The 21,086-nt window shown below is 35.9% G+C and overlaps 1 protein-coding gene across 2 annotated transcripts in view; it reads right to left on the bottom strand.

The window, feature by feature from the left end:
* Positions 1–21,086, bottom strand: part of SLC25A13 (solute carrier family 25 member 13) — a 103,004-nt gene that overhangs the window by 12,762 nt on the left and 69,156 nt on the right. For both annotated transcript variants that reach the window (XM_063411900.1, XM_063411909.1), the window contains 3 exons: positions 17,375–17,427; positions 16,319–16,399; positions 3,936–4,076 (listed from right to left, as the gene is read on the bottom strand). In XM_063411900.1, the coding sequence (XP_063267970.1) occupies positions 3,936–4,076; positions 16,319–16,399; positions 17,375–17,427 (275 nt within the window). The remainder of the gene's footprint in view (positions 1–3,935; positions 4,077–16,318; positions 16,400–17,374; positions 17,428–21,086) is intronic.

The following is a 21,086-nucleotide window of genomic DNA, read 5'->3' as shown; positions in this document are numbered from 1 at the left end:
TAAAGGAGAGTGCATGGAAAGAAAACTACTCTTGGATGTGCACAGTGGAAGGATCAGAAGCTTGAACATGGCAAATTCAATTAGGCATAAGAAAAGAGGTGTGAGATTTTTTTTTTTATGTTTGCTTTAAATCATGAAGGTGGTCAAATACCTGGTCAGGATGCCCAGGTGACCTGCAGGACTGGCTCTCAACAGAAATTATTCTAACATCAAGACTGATGACAAAATGACTCTAACATCATCTAATTCTAACATCTCTGCAAGTAGAGAAAACATAGAGCAGAGATCTCAGCACAGTACTACTGTGAATTGTTTCTGTCCGTAGCAGTAAAGTGGCACATTAACATGCCAATGAATGACCCAAAAGAATATTATTCTCACTTGGTGCAGAGGGGCACCAAAACTGTGCAATCCAGCTTCTCCGTGATCCTCAAAGGATATTAATTTGGACTAGAATGTGGGGATAATTATGATGATAATCTATGCAAGATTCACTCAGCTGGATGCAAAAAGGGTTTACGTAGCATTTCCTTTGTTAATTTGTTGACATGAGACATAAGATTTATCTGTCTGTGCCTTGGTTTTCTCTGTTAATGCAAGACAGGAGCACTCAAATTACCTATATCAGGGGAGTGTGGGAATTTTATTTAAAATCCACAGGAAGTTCTTCATAGGTAGAAAATAATACAAAATATAAGAATTCAAATAACAAGCAGTACATCTTGTTAAGACATGCAGGAATTTGCTTCATGAAGCTAAGGCTAACTCTTCACATCTTCTGGCTGCACTTATAATTAATACATTCTTCATTGCTGACTACCATGTGGGACTCTTACAGATTTTCACCTGAATTTCAGCATAAACGACTCATGGGAACTAAGCAGAACATGCCAGATGAATCTGTAGTGGTAAGAACAGCTTTCAGGGATGACTTTTCTCTGGACTAGGAAAGGAGAGTTTTCACTGCAATCCTTGCCATGTGGTAAATAAAACTTAAACCAAAAAAGACATTCATTTATTTCACATTAAAATTCCTGAAAGTCTAAAATTCTGCTTTCAACACTTGCAGAAGAAAGTCAATCAGTAAAGTCATGACTAAGACAGACAAATCTTTAAACAGCTGGAATATTTACATGAAGGTCCGTTAAGCCTACAAAGAAATTTCAAGTTTCCCAAATAAAACTATTTTCTAGAATAACTATCTATTCTTGTTCTTCCACAGCAGTACATATGAAGTCATAACTAGATCTCCTAAAGTAAGTACATTAAGGGCTTGTGATACAAGTCTTGTGTCTTGAGACACAAAGCTAAAGCAAAGACTTCAGATGCAAATGAAAGAGTTAAGTGAACAACATGAGAAGTACTGAGACAGTCATAAAATCCTCATTCCTGCTTCTTAGTTAAAGCTAATTTGACTTGTAAAGAGTATGAACATTCCAAACATACCAAGATATTTCATTTCTCATTAGATTCATTATTATTTGATGTCCACTTGGTCATTATACTTACTCAGTTAATTTAGAAGCACCACCAAAGAAGGCAGCACCTACCAAATCTAGTCTCGTCTGAAATTCATTTAAAACCATTGATGTCTCTGGGTAACATTTACTGGGGCTGGTGACTGATGCAATGAGTTATTAAGATCTGCCTGGCCTCACAAACACTGCCAGTTCCAGCACTAGCATTCAGGAGAGGGCTGCTTTTGCCTCCAACACTGCTGTTCCACAAGCACCTCAAGGCAGTTTGAAACTATTCTGAGACAGACTGGCTCCCATGCCACAGCCTTTCCTCCCTTTGACTGGGTACAGCCATCCTGAGAAGCTACAAAATGAGCTGGTCTGGGTTCAAAACAAACTAAGCCCTAAGGAGGAGGAGGCTTTAAGGACTTTCTTGTTCCAGATCATTCCGTGTGAGCACCAATGCTCTGACTGGCACACAGGAAGGGGCAGACAGGATTGCCATTTTCTTTTGGCTGCAGTGCCAAACGTTTGGTAGAAAACAGCACGAACCTGCCCAATTACAGACCTGGCTGGGACTAAGGGTGCCCTTGGACACAAGCCTGGTGACATGGTCTGTGCTCAGTGGGTGCCTGTCATTGCCAGGCTAAATCCTCCAGTTTTGTCAAATCACTCAAGTTTTTGTAGGCAGTGAGTCCTAACGACACACAAAAGGAAGTGAGGAGGAGGGGTTGAGAGAGACAGAAACAGAGACAACAGCTGAGTAAAAACAAACCCAACCCCTTCTGTGGCTTTTCTTTTTCTTTTTTTTTTTTTCTTAGTGTAGGTAAATGGACGTAATAAATGAAGCACTGAAACTGTGTCTTGTGATTAAATGATTGCCCGTTTCAACGCAACCCAGTGCTGTAACTAGCTCGTGTTCATGTGTAGTCCTAATATCCACCAGTATTTACTCTAGTGGACAGAAATAGTTCATGATATAATTCAAAACATTAATGTCATTAGAAAAGGAAAAATGTAGCGAATTCTGCTCAGCCACCAAGAGCAGGTATTCAGGGAGAAAAAAAATCAAAAATTGCTATTTTGTAAACTAGTTCATCACTAGTTCTCACTTTATGTTTTCTTTCTGCTAGTCCAAGTAAAAGTCAGTAGTTGACCTCCATTCCTGCACAGCCTCAGGGAAGCAGACTCCCCACAAAATCCCTGTTTTCAGTTGTAAATGTTAATCTGATCAACAGAGTAATGCCATTTACTAGGAGTTTACACAATAGCCTCAGCTTCAGTAAAACACCTAAAAAATTAGCAAGTCAATTTAAAGGGAAAAACAACTCCCCATTAAATCCTATTCAGACCTGCAACTTCTCTCCAGGCCAAAACATACAGACACGTTCTCCTTCTCCCGGGCAGGCTCCCTCTTTGTAATGTTAACAGGATAATTTAGAAAGACTAGATGCTTAAAAAAGCAGATGGAATTTAAATACTGGGAAGAAGGGGGGGCTCATGGAGTATCTTCAATTTATGGCTGCACTGCTGTAAATAAGAAACAGAGGGATACTGCCTGCTTTACTGGAAATCCTGGGACAGATTAGAAGTAAGCAAGCTTCCTCCCGAGTTGTAGGCTGCAGAGTCTGAAGAAACATCACACCGTGCTCTGCAGTATATGGTATTCATTGCAGTTTTTGTTTCAATACTTGAGTGAACTGGCTATCTCAAAATACTTCAAGATCTTTCATATTCCCCCATATCTAATCTCCTTCTAAAAAGGTAGAAGACATCATAAAAGTATGTTAATCCTTTAAATTACTTGTAGCGCATATCCTATTAGATTTACCATCCACAAGATGTTTTTATTCCTGCTGCCATCATTAAACCTAACTTTACCTCTATGTACTAATGTATCTATGTGAAGACAGCAATATAGCAAGCAGAACTGTAGACTCTGTAGCATATGCTCACAAAGGCAGCCTTTTGTGGTATTATTTGGGGAAATATTTTTCCAAAGAAGCAAGGGGAAGCTTGCTTTAGGAGTTTATTTTTATGCTGGGCTCCCACTGTCTGTATTTCTTCACTATTATTGTGCTGCAATTAATTCCCATCGCCAAATGAATGATGACATCTGGGAAAGTTGCTGAATCAAACACAGAAGAGCAAAAGCAAAGTTCCCAAACTGTAAGCTCTATATCATGTAGCAGATGAAAATAAGCTTATTTTTACAGCAGGCAGAATATGAGGAATCACAAACTAATACTCAATGAACCTTAAACCTACTGAAGTGAGAAAAGAAATATCAGTAAGATTTACAAAACCATATGTGTAAAAAGATGAGACAGTTTCTGCCCTTAATTAAAAATTAAGATACAATATCATATAATAATTTTTCTTTTAAAAAGTAATATTGTGTCCACCTATGAAAGTTTGTGAGAACAATGAAATTATATGTTCATTTCAGGCTTATTTTTAACATTTTTTAAAACATACCTTGTAAAGACCAAAGAAACCTAAGTCCCTTAATACACTGAGGGCACTAACTCGTGGACCAGTAGTAATTTCTCCAGCCACCTGCAATCGAATCTTGACAATTTCCAGTGGATTGGTAAAGATTACTTGAGAACCTCCAGCCTGAAATTAAAAGCAGAAATCAATATATTAACCTGATACATTATTTACAGTGTGCATCCTGTTACATTCAAGATAAGACATTTTCAATCTTGCTGCACTTGGTTAAGCTATTATCAGTCAAGAGTTCTAGTATTAGCACACATCACAAGGCAAGAAAAATCTTCTCCCTCACGAGATGAGTCACCAGGACAAACAGAGAGGAAGCAGGTCAGCCACTGCAGGACACTGCAGTACATCAGACGTCTGTCTCAGACACTAGCGCAATTCTTTTTGCAAGAACACGTTCACCAACACCGAGTTATGCAATACTGACAAACCAAGAACACTATAACATAAGGAATGAAGGAAAAGGAAAAATTAGTAACTAGTAAAGCAGCTGTAATCTGCAGTATATAGAAAGTGAAAACACACTGTTGAAGAGCAGAAATCTGGCAGAAACATTTTCCAATTTTGACATGAGTTCATATAACAAAGAATACATTAATTCCAATAAACACAATTGCAAATATATTGTGCTTTTAAAAATAACCCTATGAACTACCAGTTTCAGTGCCATTAAATGCTGTTTGATTCAAGAGTCTGAGTGCTACATCGTTATTTAGGTACCAGGTATTAAAGAAAATAAGGTCTACAGACTGAAGGATTCTATTAATCAAGAACCACTAAATGTTTTCAATGTGTCAGTCTCCATTTGTTGGAAGATACAACTCAATCAATTCTGAAAGTCTGCTTTAAAACACAACAGTGTCAAGCATTTTGGACTCCCTCTGGTTCTTGTAAAGTTCATAACATTCATCATATGTAACTTAGGGCATAACCCTTCTGCTACACTGACAGATCCTGAGCTAAAAATGTGCAATGAGAAAAATAGATAATGTGAAGATTACCTAAGTGTATTTAAAAAATATTCATTCAAACTCCTTTTGGCTCAAATTCAACAGAAACGTCATTCTAACTTCTGATAAGTATGCAATTCTGTGGTGTGACAGATATGCTCTTCTCCAGGTTCTGAAATCACACAAACTATGCAAAGGGCAACCCTCACCTTCCCTACAGCCAAACAACTGTTTTGTTCTAGAAGGTAATGACTAAAATAAAAGAAGCATTTAAAAGCACTTGCATGTAGTGATGTCTGGTATGTAAATATCATGTGCACATATTTTTAAAATTATCCCAGCGTTAAAAGAATTAATTGTAGCTCAGATTAACTATCATTCAAAATAGAAAATATGCGCAGTAATATGGTTCAAATAATATGCTGAAGAAATGGCAAATCAAACGAACAACTACTCTTGTCTACCACTTGGAGTGAGCATACACAATGTGGTTACAAATTAAAGTCTTTACATAACCCCCAAAATATCCCAAGTGTTTCCTATTTTGACCAGGAAAAGCATACTCTTGTGTAACTCAACTGGTTTTGACTTTCAAATTGGCATAATTTAATTTAACTGCCTTCACCAAACCAGAATCCTGGTATATATAAAAGTGCTATTCTTATTGCCATCAAAAATTAGACTGATAAATTTTTTGCCATATATACTGATTTAAGTTTTGCAATTCAACTGAAACATGTTAAATAAGTAAGCATTCAAAACAAAAAACGCTTTCTTTTACTTGCCTACTCATCTTGCAAAGTCTCAAAATAAATAAAAATAATCCTGGAAAGGTTCTTTGATGAATTGCATATTCCCGTATTTAAAAAATTGGTGTAGGTATTACAATTATTAGACATTCCCACATGCCAACATATATATTTTCTTTTTAAAAATTATAAATTCTGAATTGCAGGTGATAACGTTAATTTGCAAGTTTGTTACACAACAGCCATTCTCTAAATACATTACTTAAAAACTCGTATCAATTGATCTATTAGCAGAATTAAACTACATTCCCTCAGTATGATATTCCTGCAGTTCATTGTGCCATGACTCCATGAGAAACATTCCTTTCATTTTCACTACAGGAAAACCGTATTAAATGTTAAAAGATTACAACAAAATTAAGTATTAGTACAAAATTAGTGTTATTATTACTATTAGTGCACCAAAACATGGAACAATTTAAAAAATCTATAAAAATGTTTATAAGCAAATGCCATTACAAAGAAAGGAAGTAGAAAGATACCTCTGATTTTAAAGGAGAACAAAGGCAAATGATTTCAATACAATATAATTTCAATACAAACAGATGGCAAGTACTTCAGGTGCTAGGACATATAAATGCCTATATTTGCATGTCCTGGACAAGCGCTGACACTTCCAGCACTGGACGTTTGCTGCTCTGGCTAAATCACACAGGACTTCCTTTGCTTCAGCTTGCTATTTCCAAACGTGGATGCCATTATTTACCCACTTCATACAACCAAGCTTGCTACATTCAAAGTTCTAGAAACACTGACTTGCATGCACCAGGCTGTACTGAAAGGACTAAAGGACTGTCGCTGCCCACACAGCAGGTTTGAAGAGAGACACTGGTCATTTCCAGTGAAGTGCTTCCACACGGTTCAGGCACTAGCCCAGAACACCCTGAACAACCTCTGTCATGCTCTGAATTTGATCAAAGATATTCTCCAAAAATCAAATGGCAAATAACTGAACGCGATGAGCCAGACAATACCTGCAGAGGTCTCAGTAGGAGGGTTTCTACCACCTGCCTGCCTTGTGCAGAGGAAGGCTGGTTTATCAGCCTGTGCAGAGGCAGCTCCAGCGGTAACAAGTAGAGTCACCTGGTGGGAAGCTTTGATCATTCTGTTATTTGAGCATCTGTGCTGGTAACTGCAGCTCCTTGCTCTCAAAATGGGGGGGAAGCAAACCGGAGATGGCTACTGTACTCCCTAATGAAATGATTTCTTGCTTATCTAGTACTGGTAACTCCTATTGTGTTATTCATCATCACAGTAATGCAAGCGTCTCATAAATATTAATTTATTTCCTCCCAGAGCTACTGTGAGGAAAGTACAATGAATCTGGTTTCACAAGAAAGGGTTTTGAGGCAGACAGTTTAATTGTATGACCAGTGTGTGTATTTCCCCCCTGCTCAAACATTCACAACTTGTAAGAGTCTCCAGATATCCTCATCTCCAAATCAGGAGCTTGAACCACAATAGCATGGCTTCTGTCTTCTTTCTCAATTTTTGCATAGTGAATGCAATGAAAGAAATCTCATCAATCTGGTTTTTTCCAGTCTTTTCAAGGTACTGGTATAAACTGGTATGGAAAAAAAAAACAACCAGAAACAGACAAAACATACTCAGCACATTGTATCACTGTGTTCATTCATTTTGTCTGGCCAAAAGTTGAAGAATACTGCCTTCTGGTTTGCTAGCTTTTGCAGTCAAAAATGTATTTAATTATAAAATTTTGAAATAAGCTCCCAAAGGGAAGAATTTGAAAACTACTTTTCTTCCCCCACTACACACACTTTTTTGTTTGTTTTTTTTTGGTTTTTTTGGTTTTGTTGTTTTTGTTTGTTTGTTTGTTTGTTTGTTTTTGTCCTGAACAAACACCATTTAAGCTCAGGTTGCTCAAGCTTAATGATTTCTCCACTAAGTGTCAGAAAAATCAAATACATCAACTGTTTAACACAGATGGTTCCCAGTAACACAAATTTTACTGTACTGAAGTTACAAACTTGAATACCCTCAACTCTGAATTCCTTATCACATCTTCCAATCATTTTTTAAACAAATGACCTGACTGAATAAGTAAATCTATTACTTTTCAGTTGTTATCATGTGATTAAAGTAAAAACTACAATTTTGAGTTATTTATAGGTGTAGATAACCAGAGATACTGCATAGATAATTATCTCTAAGGGCCCACAAAGGGCCCATATTATTCTGAAAGAATTTAACATTTGACCTAATCACAAGCACTTATGGTCTTGTTTGATATAGAGCAAGAAAATAAAAGGGAAATATCACTGTCATCCAAGAACAATTCATACACGCATAACTAGAAATCTGCATGCCTTTAACTGTGCTTTAACAATGTCAGCTAGCTATGCACCCATGCACATGTGAATTTTTAAAAATAAGCTGGGGTTTTTTCCCATTTTTGCAGTTCTTCACTCTGCTATTGGTATGGTATCACCCAACACCTCTCGATGGCAGTATAGTCTTGCACAGAAATACACTACTGTCTATCCTGCTACTTTCCTACTATACTGAACAGAAGGAAGAAGCAGAAATAGTTGAGGATTGGTTGGATTTTTTGTCCATGGAGAAATAAAGACCACTCTGTAATTAAAAAAAATCGGTTTAGTAACAACCACTTAACAATACTTCAGTTTAAGAAGTCAAAATGTTTTCTATTTCTTCATGTGTTCAAATCACTCTGCTATAAACTTACTGGAAAATAAACAGATTTTTACCCTCCTCATTACACTGTGAGAAGAAATTCCTGTTCTTTTTAATATAACTGCTTTTTGTGCCCTTATGAGATTAACTAAGAAATGAGCACACCAGACACAAGTCTCCTCGGGCTTTCGCATCTCCATTTGAAAGCTTTGGTGTATGTTCTGAAGAGGATACAGCTTGCAATTAAAGAAGGAAATTTTGTGTTCCCCATTCCAGAAGAAAGTACTAGATTCTTTCCCTTTCAGTGCTACTGACCATCAAATGTTCTTGTTCCTCTAATTAGCCTTATTACCTATTTTAAATTGTAGCCCCTTTCCTGTTCTTCATAACTGCTTTTAGGATCAGCCTAGATATTTTTTCTGCATCCCATCCAACTTATCACATATTCCCTTCTATGGTTTCATGGATGAATAAAGGATTACTGCTTCTATTAGAGTGCTAATGTTTTTCAACAATATCACCCAGGGATAGCAATTACAGCAATTAATGGCAATCATAAAAATACATAAGCAATATATTATACAATTACCAAAAATCAACCTCTGCTAAAGAAACTGTCTACCTTTCGGTTACTTGTTTAATCTACAAAAGACAAGCAATGCAAATTCCAAGATTTTTAGTCAACTGTTTATCATATTCAGTCCTCCTGCATACCATACTCTGTCCCAAGCCCTTAGTCCTTGTCCGCCACCAGATGCAGCTTGTTTTCCTATGCATTTTCTAGCATCCATTCATCCGAATTAAAGTCAAAGTTCCTAAAGTACAGACACTAAATAAAGATTGCTCTTTGTCATTAAAAAAATTAAATTAAAAATGTACCAATGATTTCAAGAATGGAAGAATTACCATCCTCATTGTATAATAAAGGGCAACTAAGGCACAGAACTGTTCAATGATTGACACAAAAGCACATACCAACTCTACAACAGAACAAGGCTTAGAAGCCAGATTTACGGAGTGCCACTGCAGTGCTGCGAACTGAAAGTCGTCTGAAAGTGTTGGTGTTTGTATGGCAGTAGGTCCCAAGAGCATTAGATGAATTATGCCAAACTGCACAGGGAATTTCACTATGGACTCTCCTGTTACCAGAAAAGCTCCCAAGTAACAGACAGCAGTCCAAACTGATTGTTTTTCTTACAGATCTCAAAGGCGACAACCTTAATTTTGCGGTATTGAACATCAAGAGCAAAGCATGCTGGGTTCTCAAAAGCTTGGTTCTATGTTACCTGTTCATTCCATAAAGCCAGACCTCAAAAATCTAGATAAGCCATGTCATGCTATTTTGTGTTCTCTCATTTGTGGTCCTATCCACACAACATTCTGGTAATGCTCTTCAGCAATGGGAGTTCATATAGTAAATACCTTTTCTTCAGATCACGAGATTTCCTGAGCCCTCAATCATCTGCTTTTCACTGCCCTGATCAGCCTATCACAGAACCAGCTTTCATGCTACTCAGGCAGAATTCTGTTTTTCTCTAGCTAATCTTTCTTGTCTTCTGAGGACAGCCTCCCCTTGCTCTGGCTAAGGTTTTACTTTGTGCAACTCAAACAGCGAACACTGCTAGAATCACCATATTGGTAATGTCCAAATGTACATAAAATGTAAAGCAAGCTCTGTCAAATCCTCACATAAAATCCTCACACAAATAGAATTGCAATTAGTCTGAACAGAAGTACATTCCTGCTACTGCATCAGATTTCCAAGACTAAGATACAAGTTGTGTGGATTGTCCTACAATAGAATATTAATGACCTGTCTAAACAGAGACTAAGAGGAGTATGGTTTGTTTATAAGCACTGACCAAGTCTGCAATGGGAAACAAATTAAAATTTGTTTGGATATTTTCCACATTACAGGTAATTCACTTCTCAGAAGCCTAGCCAAAAAATCAAAGTGGAGCCTACTTGATTGGCATTATAAAAGCAATTAACTTACAGACCTGTCAAATCTGTTAACGTTTGGTTCTGTCTGCTCTACTTGTCTATTTTGACTAGCTGTAGAATCATTTAATGATTTACAGACCTTTCAAGTCCTAAGGCATGGTAGCTGTATTAAAACTGTGACCCATTATTTCTTGGTCACATCATAAATTACTGTGACATCATAAATATCTTCCTTTTTCTCACAGAAAGCTAGATTTTAATTCTTGATTTGAGTTTGAGCCTTTGTTTTTGGATTTGGGGTTTTTTTGAACCTTCACTGGTAAACACCGTAATATTTTACTGCCAGTAAAAGAAGAAGTAAAAGGAGAAAGGGATATGTAATAAAATATAATTGTCAAAACAAATCCACGTTTTAAACTGCAGTGTGCATTTACGTAAAACTTTAAAGTCATTATTTCTATATATATTTCATATATAACAGGAGAAAAAAGAATAAGATTCAAATCAAATTAAGTAAGTTTATTGGACAAAAAGGGACTTTTAAAGCATTCAGAATTGTTTGGTTCTGGAATCAGAAAACTATCAACCTAAACACCTACCCACCTTGTTTTACAGTTTGAAAAATTTTCTCTTTTTTTTCAGGGGGAAACAAAATGAAAAGAAAGAGGAGAGGGAAAGCAAAATGGGAAAGTATCTCTAATACGTTATGGAAAAATTCTTATTTGAAAAAAGAAAGTTAAGATTAGATTAACTAATGACAAAGCAAAATTCAAAATGAAGTGAAATCAAGTTCTGCAAAATTTATTACTGATCTGGGGAAAGACCAGCTTAAGTAGGTATGACTGGGTGAAAATGTCAGCAAACTATTATTTTAAAAACATCCAAACCTGCAAACCTAACTTTCCCACCCTCTGGTACAACTTCTTGGACAGGGCTATCATGTTACTGTATGTCACCTTTCCAAACCTCATCATAAGGCTTAAATCTAAAATTAGGTGAAAACTTATCAAAGACAAATAAAACACAACAGTGCTGAGAAACAGTGAGCTTGCAAATGTGAAGTAAAATTGAAGTCTCGAGATCTAGTTGGGAGTTTTTCTTACCAAAATTTTATAATTAATTTAAATTATTTTCAGCATGCTGAAAATAACTACAATTACAGTGGTTCAGAGAACAATACTACACTTTAAAAATACCTAATTAATTACAGTATATTCAGTTACCTTATATTCATTTTGTTAAACAGAATTTAAATCTAATTAATTTATTAAGCAACATCAATTTTATGCACAAAATAAATAGTTTTAAATTTAATCAAGGGAAAAAAGCATGTATGAGGAGATTCTGCAGTTTCCCTTAAAGCAGATGTGAAAGTTGGGCATACATGAGCAGGTAGAACTCCCCTTGAAAGTGATGGATCCCCAAGCACAGGGAGACCTCTGAGAATAAATCTGCTAAGCATACTAGGAACATGTGCTACTTGCTGTCAAAGGGCATTAGAGCAATCATCAAGACAACCATCTTCATTTAACTATCACAATAAACTAGAACAAAACTTTTCTGTGTGAAGTAGTTGTTTGCTCTTTTTTTCCCCCCAGATATACATGCAGGTGGTTTTTTTTCTCTGGTACATATACTGTTTAATTTTACAGTTTAATTTTACCAATAGCTCAGCTTCCCTTGCCAAATATAGTAGAATGTTAACATATTTAGGTTTCATAATAATGAAAGTAAGAATGGCACCTTCAGTCTCTTTTAGTCCACAACTTCCAAATGCCTGAATTTTTGCAAGTACGAGATCTAAATGTAGGAATTGCAGTTTATACACCCTCTGTCTCCACTGCAATACCGAAAATGTAGCTTAGATGTGAACTTTCTTTACTACTCTCTGAAACACAAAATAAATGTTTTAAGTAGCTGAATAAAACTATTTGCACTGGATCTGTTATTTGGCACAATTCATGTGGAATTTCATATCACATTCCTATAAAAAATTAATACTGGGCAGGATTTTGCACTCCATATTAACCGCATCTAGTTTTTATGTTCCACAGCAGAGTTGAGGCTGCCCAAGCAGGTCCAATACATTTTAACCTTATTATGATTCCTATAAAGTCTCTCGAAATATGCCTAAAATTGCCTTGACAATTTAAACAAAAGCAGATATGTATGGGATCTGTAATTGTACTGTGTGCTACATGATTTAAGCTGGCTAATAGTGAGCACACACTGAGCAGCTGGGAAGGAAAAGACTGTGTGCTCAGAAGGAGAAGGGAGAGCAGAAGGAAAGGTTAATAAAGCAAAATGTAGTTCTCTTTTCTTGCTGAAAATTACGCCTCCTACTTACTGGTATCATTGTATTAATATAAGCAGACAAGGCAACATACATTATATAGCAATTTCTTTTTAGTCACGCTATAATCCTTCTGTTTTTCTTAGTGTTCTTTTATGTTTTATATCACTCCTTATTTTGCATATTTGCACCTCCTTCCCATTTACACAAACGTAAATTTTTCATTAAATGTTGAATTGCTTTATGTAAGGTACTAAGCAAAATGACTGTCTCACCTAGAAAGTTAGTATTAAAGGTAATGTCTCAAAACCCCAAATACAGTATTTATGTCACTTTTACAAAGAGAGTTTTCCACGTGTTAATATAACTCAAAAAAATAAGTATACAATGCTGTATTAAAAAAAATCAGGTTACTTTCAACAGATGCCTGTAAGTGAATTAAGATTAAAAAAGCAAGCAGCTTAACTTGGTATGACTTAAAATTATTTTTTATTTAAAATATAAAATCAAGTAAAAGACCATGAAATAAAGCTTCCAGAAATTTCAATATTGCCACTGTAAAAAAAAAATATTTCAAGTTGTACTTACAGTTTACACATCCTTTTATTAAGCAACTCCAAAGGTAAGCTACAGTATTAGCAGAAATCAAACCTAGCATATCTGTGCCCGATTTACTTCAATAAAGTTAAGTCAGCTTTGTAGTTTAGCTGCTCAGCAGATCTTAGCTCTACAGCATCATTACACCGTGCCTTGAAACTGAAGCTTTTTACTAGCCTCATAATGATAAAGACTATATAGGATTTGCATGAGTGATGAGAGTCCAAAATGTGCAGCAGAGATCAGAGTTCATGGTGGGTGTCAGGCATTGTGCAAATCTGAAAGCTACGTGCATTTTTATGGGTAACAAATACTATAGTCATTAGGAAAATTTCTTACAAACAAAGGAGATGGAAATCTTGTGTTAGTAATTTACATAACAGCCTTCCTTAAGTATAAAGGTTATAATTTTAATTATATTCTTGGGGGTCTCAAAAAAAATCCTCAACCAACCTATCGCTTTCATCTTCACGTAATAAAAAGCTATGAAACAGGCTGTTAACTGAATTAAGTGTCACAAGGTCATGAAATAAAAGATCTATTTTCTTCTTTTCTTCTTTCTTTTTTTTAGGAGAGAAAACAGTTTACCAAACAGAAAAAGACTTGTTCAATGAAACAATCAGCTCTAGTTACAAGTGCAAAAGTCAGCCATGTGTACTAATTCACAGTAATTATGATGCAAAGTGAACTCCTTGGAGACCTAAAAGTCAACGCCTGGCAATGGTTGGGCAAACAGCAGAGTGGAGCTACTCAGGTGATACTGACCCCTTCAAAGCCCTTTGTGTTACTGAACAACCCAAACTATCCAAGTATCTGCTTGTCCTTCCTTGCTTAGGTATTATTACTCTACGTATTGACAGGGCTGCTATTTAAAACATTACAAACTAGCATGCATCCCAGCACTAAGCTCTTGCATAAGCAATGAATACACTCCAAGGAAAGAGAAGCACTGAAGAAGAAAAATTTAAATCTGTGTTTGTAACACAATCCCAGCTGAGAATTAGATGTGGAAAAAGGAAAGATGATAGGGCAGGTGTCTCAGAAAATTCATCGTAGTTGGCTTCCCCTTTTTAGACTTTAGCACATCGTGCCCTCCTGTCTTCTTGCCTCCCACATAAGTGATTACTACATTGTGAAATGAGGTAAAAACCCAAGACTGACAATTTTCAAGCATTCAACACTGTCCGTGCTGCTTCCACAGTGAAATCACAGGTTTCACGATGGCTTAAACAGGGACAAAAAGTTAGGCCAATACAATGCTGAAAGCTAGAGAAAAAAGCATATCTTTGGCATCTCATATTTAACACATATATTTACACCATGACAGAAAAATTCACCCCAAAAAACCTAGGCAATGCTGGTAATGAGAGTTTTTGCTGCTAGTCTGAATTGGGTTTAAAATTACAAAAGAACCCAAAGACCACCTGCAGAAGAGACAAGTTGCAACCTATCTACCTGGCACCAAACTATGCCCTTAAGTGGAGCACTACAGTTAAAAGAAAACTCAGGGCACTCTGCCACTGCACGTCTACTGCTACAACTTCATGCAGAATCTCACTGTTAATATAAATTTAGGACAAGCCAACATTTACAGCACATTTAAAATACATCTCAAACCACCTAGCTCTTAAAGCACATCCTTAGTTTACAATGAACTGCTGGCAAAAAGCTTGCTGCAGCATTCTCATGAATGACAGGTCTCTGTAAAGAGTGCTTTTTGTACAGCATTAAAAAATTCACAGCAGTCTGTAAAATAAAAACTCTAGATCAAATGACATTTTAAATGAAAATTTCACTGAATTCTCTATGGCTGCTATGTTCATGAGACTTTTTATTAGTGTAAGGGGCAAACACTTTTTACTCTGCAAGCGCTTTATTGCATTTTTCCTTCATTTACAGCATGCTTTTTATTTAGGGCTTTAGAGACCCACATTCTTCTCTCCCTCCCCTTCTTTTTTTTCTTCCCTGAATGCTCCTAAAGTTACAGAACAAGGGGATCCTACCTGGCAGTCTACAACAGGTCAGTGATCAAACAGAAGGAGCAGTGAGACAGCAGCCAAATCCTGCCCCATCTCCTGAGAATTACAGAAAGCCAGGGCTTCTCAGCCTGCAATGCAACCCAGGCACTGCACCCTGAGGCTGATAATCGCAGTTCACTTTCTGCAAGCACACACAGCACAAATCTCTGCACCTACTGAGATTAAGACGCAAGCATTTTTTTTTTAATGTTGCTGTAGTTTTCGACACAGGTAGAAGCTGCTTGAAAATGTGACCTCATCTGTCTTATGACAGCAGAAACAAAGACAGATTAAAAATACACCAACATTGCTCTGCCCCAGTGATCAAAGCTGTTTGAAATAAACAGTGCTCTTTATCTGTAAAATGCACTGGTCTTTGAACAACTATTCATTTTACCTAAGGTATTTACATTTGCTTGAACAAATCAATACACCAGATACAGTAAGCTGTAATATGAACAGACAGAACTAGACCAAGTAGTGAAGTATGATCATTTATCCAGTAACATGCCAGTTGTTCATTAAGATACTACTTTGTGCAAGGAAAACACTCTTAAAATCTTAGTGGGTTTTAAATACAGCCTACATTCAGGAATGCATTATGCACTAAGTTAACATTACACAGCCTACGTCTGCTACGAACTCAAAGAAGCATGAGCAGTCTTTGCCATTTCAGAAAGCCAGTATCACTGCAAAAAGTGAAAATTAGTGGGTGCAATAACACATCAGGAAAGCAGTGACGTGGTAGAGTGGGTGCCACAAAGCAGTAACTAATTATTAACTTCTGGAAAGGTTAGCATGAATCCTCTTTAGGCCATAAGCTACAGCCAACATGAATAAAGACACGTTCTTTATTAAGGAAACAAACTCTAAACTGTGAGAATTAGAGAGCACAGTTAAAAGGCACGATGCACAGAAACATTTACCCTTTCATCAAGAACGGCTGGCCTATCTAGGAAAGAACTGAGATGCTCTAGGAGAGTCTGCTCTTGAACCGGATCTGTGGTTAAACAGAAGCCTTAGTCCACACAATTAATCTTATAAACTGCACTTTCATGAATATCATATGAAGGAAATGAAAGATACTTACACAGCCACCAGCAAGAATTTCTGCAGCCAGTGGGACAGATCCATCTTTAGTCCTAAACTTATCTCTCACAAAATCATTAACCTTAAAAGACAAACATTTATGAAAGCTGATAAATTAAAAGGTCAGAGAAAACACTCATCAGCTGCAAATTCTGTGCAAATGAAAATGCAAATACATCCACTAAGCTACCAAACTATAAGATATCAAAGAAATCAAAGTCTTAGATTTTATATTAAATATTCTACAGCTATGTTCTTCCTTGTAACAAGGAAATTATTTTTCAACAAATTATTTGCAGCATAATTTGAATACTCATTACTCAAAAAATAAATCATCACTAATAAGGTAATTTTAAAAATCAGAATATTATAAAATACATTAATATCTTAGAAGTGCTCATTATATTAAAAATTTAAATAAAATGTCAAATTAGTATCTGAATGTTCAATACTAAGCTTTAACACAATGGCAATTCAATTAGTAATATTATGTGCTTTTTTTCTTAATGCATACTACTAGCTTTGATGAATACCACCTTATCAGTGAATAAACAATACATTATGATTGGATTATAATAAGAATAATAAAAAAATCTTAAGTACCTTACAAACACTTAAGAAATAACAAAATTACAGAAGTAAAACATTTAGAAAAAACCATCATGCAAACAAGTTCCTTTCTTGCCAACAATTCCCTACATGCTCATATTATCTATCTCCTGTTGCATTGGAATCATAGATAAAGGAACCATGTGGAGACACAAAAACAAAAGCCCTTCAACAAGTAACTATTCTGATTTGCTAAGAAGAGAACCCAAAGGCCTATGCTGCTTACAAACAAGCAGATGACCTGAACAAGTTGAATGAGCTTGTTATATTTTGGAGTGAGTCCAAAAATAGGTTTTCAGTGAGATTGTTAAAATGTACATGTGCACTTCTGGATGAGACTTGCATGCAACTTGTACTGTTCACAAGTCAGATATTAACAGTTGCTAATTGTAATTTGATGCATTTTACAATGTGGAGAAATGTGCAAAATATCCATTTACAAACTTACAGTAAGTTTTATGGCCTTCTCTGGTGCTACTCCTAATAGCTGTGGTAACAGACCTGTAACATGGAAATAGAGAATTCAAGGCATTGAGTAACTTGCTATTAAATAAATCAACATATGTATGTAGAGGCCAGCACCTAGAAACAGGCGATTTTTACAGCAATTTCGTGTTATTATATATAATGAGAGTACTTAAACATTCAGTTTTGAGAACAAACTTTGTGCTACCACTTCAAGTGCTACAACTGTCTATACATAATTGCTTCTTTTTCTTTTTAATTCATACTAGCTCATTTTATGTTTAAACACTAATACAGATTTGCTAAATATGTTTCAGTACTGTCCTAAACTGTGTTTTATCTTCTGCATCTTCACACAAAAATCAAGACTTTCTAATTAATTTTTGTGAGATACACAATGCATCCACTTCAAAAGTCAAAACCTCAGTACCTTTTTCTAGCAGAACCAATGGCATTAGATGGCAGGACCAAAGGGGATAGGAATCACAATAATGTCAAACATTCAAACATGTATGAATGCATTCTTAAGCTCTTTGCCCAGCTAAATCATCAGTTCTTAAAACAAAAGAAGTTAGTTGCTTTCTACCTATGCAGGTATGGAATTTTCTATTTTTTTTTTGTTAGAAGTGATGTGCTACAGAACTGGAAGTGTGAATTTCTGACTCTCAGCTTCACTTGTTTGAAGTGAATGGTCGATATTTTGTAAACATTTGAATGACACAGCCTAAAAATAGGCAAAGCTTACCAACAAAGCCTGAAGCTAGAATGGTATTGCAAGCATGCATCAGCAGAATTAAATTAAGACACCATTCAAAAATGTGAGAAAATCTCCCCAGCTAGAGCTCCTGGTGCAGAGCCCTTTGTTTTAGCAGTTCAGGCAGCACATTTGGGTACTTTCTACAAAGTCTGACATTTTCACCTCTCCATGGTTTTATTTTGTTGAAAAAAACTCCAATTAAGTTTCCACCTCTAAAGGTTAACCTGCTAAAAAGTGTTTTATTAAAGAACTAAATGTCAGAATAACACAGAGAAAAATGCACATGCTCTGGACTAGTATATTCTTCAATCCTGCTACCATCCATCAGCTTTACTGGTTCCTACTGCTGCTCTCAATAAGGAATTGACATTGAAGAAAAGCACCATTTGGTTTGTAGTAGCAGGACACACAACCATATTTATATACTGATGTCTTTATACAACTGCTGTACATATATCTGTAACATTTACCCAAGGTAACTATGCTGCATTATGATCATATGACTGAATATTCAAATAAAAAAATGCATTAGCACTAAATTCATATACAGTTGCTCAAAACCAAAAGAGATTTAACTTCTGAAAAGTTAAATTTCAGAATCTAAGTTTCAAAGAAAGTTTTACTTGTACTGGTGACTTGAAACCAGACCTCAACGAAAAACCATTAAGCTGTTCAGAATTATGTAATTAAATATTACATTATCTGCAGCACAGTGAGGGAAACAAAATAATATAAAATGAACAGGATTTTTTTCATTACAAAATTATCTTTGTAATAGCTATAATATTTACAACTTGCTATAGGACGTGTAGCTTTACATAAACATTATGGCAAATGACATTTTTATCTTCGGAGAAGAAAAAAAATGTTTCATATACTTTAAAAGCACACTACCTAATCTTAAGGTGAATCCAGTAAAATTAAGGAGGTCTGACATAGCAGATATAATTCCAAACACAAAGGTCATTAAATTTAAAATCACACATACATGTATTATTACACCCAAGCTACATATACCATGATGTTCTAGTCATATTTTATTAAATACATCACAGAAAAATACATTCTAAAATATTAAGACATGAAAATTATAAAAGTAGTCCAGGTGATAATCTGCATAAACCTCCAATCTTAGAAACAAAATTATCAGAACAAATCAAATCCATTTTCACTGAACTGATCTGAAAATGGCCTTTTAACCATTTTTCAGCTCCCAAAACTTTGCATTTGTAAACACTGGTAAAAGTAGTAAGAAAAAGAGGTTTAGCTTGGCAGAGGGTTTTTTTTTCCCATCTGGTTCTTTCCTTTTGTGCTCAAATCTGAATGGGACTGTTACGACTCAAAGCTTTCCATAAAACTTCGAGGTAGAGAAAGATTAAATGGAATAGGTAGCAGTTAAAAAAACCCCCAACATCGGAAAAACCCAAGTGAACAACCAAAACTTAGAACATTTTTCTCTTTTCCTGCCTCTACTTCCCACATGATTTATAGTATAAAAGTGCTTTGTAAGTTTAATTACAGACAATACTGTATATATCAACTGCAAGATAGCAAGAGAGACCCTTCATTTGATCTCATACCTATCTCCAAGTGGCACCTGTATGCTATGATCATCAAAATTGAATTTTATTTTCTTTATTGTTTTGGTGGAAGTCCTGAAACACTGTCGAAAAATTTCTAAACATGATAAAGATGCTAAGTTTTGAAAGAAAGAAAGCACATCAAAGGCCCCATATGAAAATGTCATGTTTCTATTTAGGTTATCTTGACACTGTGGGAATTTCTCAGTGTTACTATGCATTAGCAGATGAGCAATATGACATATATACAGATGGAGAACAGGCTTAGAAATGTCTGACAGTGCCTTAAAAATGCATGCCTTTTATAACATCAGAGCACAGCATCTTGCACATAGGCAACCTGCTAGTATGGTACATAGTAAACACATTATTCAATGCCTTTTTTATATCCAAGGGTTTTTAGCAGCAATTACAATGTACCACTTCGTATTTGACACACTGTCATAGAGGGACTCTTAGGGAAGGGGGAGGTGTGTGCAAGACAGAGCAGCAAAAGCTGCATTCAGTTTGCAACACCCTACAAGTCATTTTCTGAAAGCCGTCTAAATACATTGTGAATACACACACAACAGCTCATCCAGCCCAGCTGTACTGATGGCACTGAGAAATGAAAATCTTATTTGGCCAAACTATTTTTTTAGATATTTAACAGTGAAGCTTCAGTTTCACACTGTGTAACGGATGTGATTTTCCCTTCACATTAGGAAAAAACAGTGACTGAAGGTTTTGTTGCTCAGTCTAGATAAAATATTTGAAACCATTAGGGCATCTTATAGGAAGGCAGTAATGGAATACTGCCACATTTTTCCATCACAGGATTCACGCAATAAAGTAGACAATTAATTACCAGTTGCCATTCAAATATAGCTCCCTCAGACTGGAAATGGGGTATTTCCTGAAAATTCTGTGCTTTGACAGAACTTGGGGTACAAGTAGGCTTGAAGTTCCAGTCTATATAAATGGTATTCCATTGCATAATTTGGAAGGAAAGTCTCTGCCATGGTATTTTTGCATCATTAGCATGGGAGTCCATCAGCAATAATGAAGCTGGATGATGAACAAATCATTAAAATCTAAATTAGATGGCATTTGGAGTCACTGCAGGGCTAGAAGCACCATCAACAGAAATAAAACAAACAAGCTCCTGAAAAGTTAATGATCACAGATGACAGTGTCTTCAACAGCATTCCCTATCTTTTCTATCCTCTAGGCAAGTGGCATTAAACATTTTCCAAAACTACATTTTATCTCTGGTACTTAAATTTCCCATGAATCTTCTATCAAGTATGGATGAAATAATCTCTACTGGATGCACTGCTTAAGTCTGTGAAGCATTCTGTGACTCATCAGGTGGACTT

The sequence above is a fragment of the Prinia subflava genome, chromosome 1, assembly GCF_021018805.1.
Source record: "Prinia subflava isolate CZ2003 ecotype Zambia chromosome 1, Cam_Psub_1.2, whole genome shotgun sequence".
NCBI lineage: Eukaryota > Metazoa > Chordata > Aves > Passeriformes > Cisticolidae > Prinia > Prinia subflava.
This window is presented reverse-complemented; position numbering and strand designations above follow the sequence as displayed.